The 7,159-nt window shown below is 42.3% G+C and overlaps 1 protein-coding gene across 1 annotated transcript; it reads left to right on the forward strand.

The window, feature by feature from the left end:
* Positions 1-5,240: 5,240 nt before the first annotated feature.
* Positions 5,241-5,912, forward strand: CCR75_005497 (uncharacterized protein; the record flags this gene model as incomplete). Its single annotated transcript, XM_067963578.1, has 1 exon — positions 5,241-5,912. One exon carries the CDS (start codon positions 5,241-5,243, stop codon positions 5,910-5,912), a length of 672 nt encoding a protein of 223 aa, XP_067820779.1.
* Between the last annotated feature and the right edge of the window lie 1,247 nt (positions 5,913-7,159).

Genomic DNA, 7,159 nt, shown 5'->3' on the forward strand with positions numbered 1-7,159 from the left:
GATATAGCTGCAATCTCTTTTCCAAGACCATCAGTTTTGCCGAACGCCTTGGCCAGTGCCGGTTTAATACGGAGCCGGAGAAGCTTTGTACTAAAACTACGATCGAAGGCGTCAAATGTAAGACGTAGGATTGATACGCATCCTTTGAGGCAGCTTGATCGTGAATGTATTGCCTCAGAGGTGCGACTTACGGAATGGGCCAATATACAAGGGAAGTAAATTATCACTACCCACATTACTCACTGCATGCTTTTGTAGATTTACCAAAGACAGAAGACAATCCGGCAAAATCGTTAACTTTATTTTAGAAAAACGTTAGCTCTTCTATATTAATCGGCGTTTCTTTTTTTCAGTTTACCGCATCAGCGTTGGAATCAGTAACGAAACGGACCACTGCTTCTGAAGCCAGCAGAAATTTTCCTGCTGACTCGATTTTTTCTCGCTAGTGCGACCGCTGCGCTCTGCGGATATATTTTCCTTTTTAGTGAGAGCGTTATTGTGCTCTCACTTATATTATTGTTTTTGATGCAAAATCTTTCAGCATCGTTATCGGAGTCAGCAATAGCCTTATCGCTATTAATGAGTTGCTCCACTTCAATGATGATTGAATCAATATTAACATACTTTGCATTGTCTATAAATTAATGCATGATGAGCAAAAGCTCGACTGTTCTTTGCTCAAAGAGCCCCTTTTAAATAACGGTCATTCTCAAACAAGGTGGGTATACGTGGATGGCGTCAGCCAATCACGAAAACGGTGTATGCTCTGATGTGGCATGTACCAAATTGTTGATGGCAAATTTTGCCATCGGCAAGAACCCACTACACCTGGGTGTATCCTCCAAGAATCTATTGGAGGACACAATTTGCACGTTCTGTCGAACCATCTGTTTCAGAATGGTCAGAAGCTCAAATTTCACCCGTGTTCCAAGTAATTCGAACACTTGTTGCCAAATCCTGCTGTAAACTGGGAATCTCAATCACAAACCAGTTCATGGTGTAAGTCATCAAGTTGTAATGTCGTGTCAACAAATACACGAGCACAGCCTTTGGCTGTGGTCGACTTATCGACTGCGGCAAGATGGTACATCTTGCTGAAACGATCAAGAAACACAACAATACTATTGTTCGTTTATTCAAGAAATTTGAAGCCAAAGTCCATCGATACGGACTATCAACACTCTGACGGAACAGGAACAGTGTAACGGGCTAAAGTTGACATAATATTACATAGTTACACAGTCCCCGTCAAGGAAGCTTTGTGTACCTACGGGGATGGTCAATTACTTAAGTAAGATAATTAGACCCACCATTTGGGTGTATTTCACATTGTTAATCACCCTGGTGTATGTGATGCACATAGATGCATTCACATTAGGAGGGATGAATGCCTGCATCATCCGTTACGCGAGGTATATGGAAAGTTTTGCTCGCTATACGTATTGAGTGTTGTCTATAGAGGTGACATTTTGATTGGTAAAAATAGTTAATAAGATTAAAAATAAATCAGTCTGAAAACTACTTCCTTGTTAGTAAGTGCGGACATGGAGCCGGATTATCGTTCCCGTAACATCACTTGTACTAAGGTACTTAATTCGTTGGGTTAGGTCGCTAAGGCGGCTACCACATCAACATCACCAACCACACTGCACGCGTTATTAGACGCTCAAACCGCTTTCTCGCTGTGCAAGGGTATGTGTTTAAGTAGAGCGTGGCCGCAACAGACGTGCCCGCCTACACAAAGTTTTTAGTGGAGTACGGAATGTAGGGTAGGATTTACCTGTTGGCAGACCTCGCAAGCACGTATGTACTTGCGGACGAATGCATACTGGTCTGGCCAGTAGAGATCCCAGTTTATTGTAAGATATATTTTTTCACGTCCAAGATGCCCACTTATAGGAGCTCATACATGATGCGTTATCAGAAATCGCTATAGGAAGGGATGTCGACACGATGTGCGTCGCCAGCAATAACTGCTTAATACCGTAAACCTCTGCGTGTTGTGAATCAACCTGTTGACGATCGATTCATTTAGAATAACCTAGTGCTACTTCTACGGTAAACTTATAAGCGATTAGTCAAATGTGTGTGGCCGTACCTTCTAGATAAACTCTTATAACGATCTCAAATTGTTTAAATTATTCATTTAACAATCACAAGAAGTTGATACGTTAAAATATGTCGTGAAGTAATGTTGATTACTGGATATTTACTGATCAACAGTGGGCTAAAACGGACTGTCGACTTGCGCAGTCGGCTCAAAATCGAGCCAAACGGCATCGCGACGACATTAAACATCCTGATTATAATCCACGAAGAGAGACATGTATCTCGCCATTCTGTGCGAGAGGTGAAGACTGTTTACTGCCGTACGTAAGGACGCAAGGTCCGTTAAAACAATAAACTATCTATCCCTCAAGTGATAGATCCTAACTTAGCCAGTTCATATTTCATGGCAAGGCGTTCCGTGTCATGCATGGGATACTTGTGGTCGGCTGGTTAAAGCGGACGCGATAAATGGCAGACGATGCGCTCTGCGCCATCTGTGTCATATTGCATTTATGCATAGCCTAGTGCATGATGGCTGGTCACAGACCACATGAAAAAGGTTGCCGTGGTCGGCAATCGACAGGATTAGTATTTGCATCTTGCTTTGCTTGTAACCTTAAAGAAATGCTGACAATCAGCGTTTCATGACCACCTTAATTTTTTCATCAACAAAGCAAAAAATTCACTGTCATCTCGGAATAATTGCGAGACTACTTGTGCAGGTACTTTGCACGCCAAATGTACTTTCGAAGTCCTTTTACATCGACTGGCACAAGCCAGTCGGTAATGGCATTGACCTTATCAGGATCCAGGCTCACACCGTGTTTTTCACGTTGCATTTAAAATTGGTATTTCGATTGCAGCAATTATAGACTTCTTGAGATTTGCATACAACTTATGCTTACGCGGAAGTGTAAGAACTTTTCGGATGTGAGTACGATGTACATCAACGTCCGACTTACCGTCCAAAGCTCTGCTATGCACGAAGACGTCGCCGAAATAGCTCAATGCGAATCCCTCACCGATCTTAACAATTTGATTACCATCCGTTGAATGGTGCAGAGGCATGACTAAGTCCCTGTGGCATAATTAGATACTCCCATAGCATACCGCTTGAGTGCTTACTGTTACAAACTGTAACGGTGCACTGCGACTTGTACTGTTTCAGTACAAGTCCACTTCACACTGCTTCAGATGTGAGTGGTGCCTCTCGTTAAGTAACGTACACTGTACGTGTAGAGGAAGACTTCTCTTAAGGCAAGTTAGCTTAAGAGGGTAAAATGAAAACTGTATTAATATAGTTAAGTGTCTTGTTAAACTATCTTTGTAAATGTTGTCTTAACTATAAACTAATACTAAACATGTAAATGAATTCTTATCTATCTTATCTCGTAACTCTCTTTGATTACTTCTACAGCTGATTAGTCTGCGGAATAAATAGACATAATGGTCTATACCTATTTATGGATAAGAATTCAGGAAATTACTATTTAAAGTAATTTCCTCCAAATATTATCTACCTTTTGGATAATATTAATTAACAATATTTTATTGTTAATTTCATGTAACGATACATCCCGTTACAGCTTTTATAATAGAGGAAAAAGAAACTGTATTAATATATCAAGTTCCTGCGCAACGATTTCTATTCTACTACTGACTTTATTATATTAATAACAAACTTTGTATGGCGCCAACTTGCGCACCGCACAATCGCCATGTAGCTTTGTCGCAATAAATAAGAGATATTTAATGTGAGGAGGAGTCTCTCCAGACAAGCTATTGATTAGCCGTTTTGGCAAAAGCCACGGCTTCTTCTCGACGACGAGATGAGCTATTTTATTGTCTTCACTCCCCTGAGTGGTACCCACTGAAGCAGGGGTACCACAAGATCTTTACGTACGATGGCTTTCTCCCCGAGTCGGCCATTTCGTCCGACTCGCACTCATAATCGACCTCTAAAGAGGGGTCGTACTCACGTGGTGAATCACCACGTGCACTCGCAACACCAAGTGTTGTGCGAGTGGAAGACACTACGGTAGACGGAACGTCTACCGCAAGAGATAACAATGCGTCACCCGCGGCTGCACGAACCGCAGCCGAAGGTTCAACACTATCCTCACCCCGCATGAATTGTTCCTTCATGCGATGGAATTTAAAATGATGGATCTGACCAATCAAAATCATTTTAAAAATTAAGTGGTCATTTAGCGACCACTCCACCTAATGACATTCAGAGTGATTGTCGTTTAAGGGAGGGGTGATGTAACGGGGTGTATCGTTACATGAAATTAACAATAAAAGATTGTTAATTAATATTATCCAAAAGGTAGATAATATTTGGAGGAAATTACTTTAAATAGTAATTTCCTGAATTCTTATCCATAAATAGGTATAGACCATTATGTCTATTTATTCCGCAGACTAATCAGCTGTAGAAGTAATGAAAGAGAGTTACAAGATAAGATAGATAAGAATTCATTTACATGTTTAGTATTAGTTTATAGTTAAGACAACATTTACAAAGATAGTTTAACAAGACACTTAACTATATTAATACAGTTTTCATTTTACCCTCTTAAGTCTAGTTGTCTTAAGAGTAGTCTTCCTCTGCACGTACAGTGTACGTCACCTAACGAGAGGCACCACTCACATCTGAAGCAGTGTGAAGTGGACTTGTACTGAAGCAGTACAAGTCGTAGTGCCCCGTTACAGTCACCGAAAGGCGTTACAATCATGACACGTCGAGACAAAAAACTGATTGGAAGCTCTAGCTTCGAAGCTTTTGTGCAAGACACAGAACAAAGAACTCCAACCACGCTTGGCATCGGCCAAGAATATTCTTGATTATCTTGTGTAGTCGAGCCAGACTTCTTTAGAAAAGGAAGAGACTCGTTACGACAAAGTGATTGCTGTCGACGAGGAGGAGCTACTTACAAATAAGATGACGAATGTTATACCAATATTTTCATGTAAAAATGCAGTTTGGGGGGGCACGAACGACACAAGCCTTTATAGCAAGTCGAAGTGGTTGAGTTGTATTATTTGTTTGATCTTTTATTTGGCCTTTTTTGACCTACTATTGGAAAAACGTTGTTTTTGGTCGAATGTGATAAGCGCGAAAACGCCAATGCCATAATCGTATTTAAAAAAAAATCTCATTTGCAGGTCGCATTCTAAGAAGAAGAAGGATGGACGAGGTGAAACTATTATGCGCGGTCTATGGCGAAGGAACACTGTTTTTTGTGGAAATAGCACGTGATGCGGACGTTGTAGCGCTACAGACGGCAATCGTGAATGAGAAGAAAGGCGTCAATGATCGCTTTAAAGTTGATCCAAATACGGTGACGCTGTTTATGGCGAAGAAGAACGAAGTATGGTTGAAGGACGATATTTATGTAAAGAACTTTATAAAAGGTGACAGGAGCGTTGAGTATATGAAAATGCGACCGTCCTGGAGACTCACACGGACGGAGTTGCTAGGGCCAGATTTCCTGCCTAGTGAAGCAGAGATTCACGTTCTGGTGGAACTCCCGAGTGCTGCGGCTAATATTGCAACCAAGCAAGGTCCAGATCAAGCTGAGGGTGCAGAACTTGTCGAGGCCATTTCTTTTCTTGTAGAAAAAAGGTTCAAGAGCATGGAAGAAAATACTAGACGCGAATTAAAAAAAATGAGCGATAGATTCGCGAGCAAAATTCAAGAAATGAGCGATAGAGAAGAAAGAGTCGAGAGCAAAATTCAAGAAATGAATTCCAAGTTACCATCTCAGCCAGACAAGTCCTACACGGATGGAGCACTAGGTGAAATGGCGATAGAGTTTAGAAAGGTTCGAATTGATCACTGTATTTGCAGCAAGAGATGATAAAGAACCCTTTTGGTCGCAAAGGATACAACGGAAAGCGAATGCCATTTCGAATGGAGCTCTGTTTGACGCCTTTATTACTCCCTTTTTCGACAGAGCGCTTGCCAACTGGAACATGGTGTTTGTCAATAGCGAGCGATATGCGTGGTTAACTCAGTCAATGAACGTGTCTAGGAGTACAGTTTTAAAGCCGGATGGATTTGCGACCCACCCAGGAATGTATCGTGCCAAGGAAAAGCCAAAAGATCAAGTACCTCGCTCGTCAAATCACAAGTTTCGATTTGGTGTAGCAGAGGAAGAGTTATTTGACTGTGTCATTCTATTTGAAAGCAAGCTCTCTTTAAGTGATGCTGCGTTTGGTCAAGTGGTTCGGTATCTGCAGAGTCTTTGCCCCAAGACGTTTGGAAGTGCCATTCTCTATGATCGACGCTCCTTTTGGTTAATCAATAGCCGCGCAAATTTCATTGGTAAAGTCCTGAAAGCGCATTGGACGGACGGTGGATCGAAATCATTGTTTCAGAAATTTATTGGTGCCAACGTGTCTCCTTGGGTGGCAAGCTTGACCACGGCCTGCTCTTCCTTCGGAGTTGAAGTGGTGGAGGGCGATGCGTTTCTTGGTCGCGGCGCCCGGGGTCGCGTTTTCGAAGTCACTAGGCAAGGAAAAGAGCTTTTCGCATTGAAAATTGTGGAGATTAGCCTCGTGACATCTCTCTATCAAGAAGAAGCGGCCTTGAAGCAGGCCCAGGACACAGGCTTGACGATTCGCCTCGTGGGAGAATGCATTGAGATTCCTGGTGGCGCTGCGTTGTTACTGTCTCCTGTTGGAATACCTTTGCCTCGCCCAGCGACCCGATCTGATGTGGCGACTCTTTATGAGTTGTTGTGGCAGCTTCACGAGAAAGACCTAGTTCATGGAGATCCTCGCGTGGCGAACGTGATTCTTTACAAGGGACAGCCGGTCTGGATTGATTTAGTAGAAGTTCTGAAAGCGACTCCCTTATTGCGAATGTTTGATGCAGAAATTCTTACGCGGTCCATTCTTCAGGTTCCCCGACAAGTGCAGTTGAATACAGAGCTGCACGAGACGTTTGCAAAGTATGGCAATTACCCAACTTCAGAAAACCTCAATGGTTTGGTCGAAGAAGTCTTCCAAAAGCTGGACCGGCGATCGAAAAGTTTCCATTCGCACTAGGATTTGTCAATGTGAAGAGGTGATCCTTTTCTTTTGTCCGCTCATTAAACGAGTT

This window comes from Bremia lactucae, linkage group LG12, assembly GCF_004359215.1.
Source record: "Bremia lactucae strain SF5 linkage group LG12, whole genome shotgun sequence".
Lineage (NCBI taxonomy): Eukaryota > Oomycota > Peronosporomycetes > Peronosporales > Peronosporaceae > Bremia > Bremia lactucae.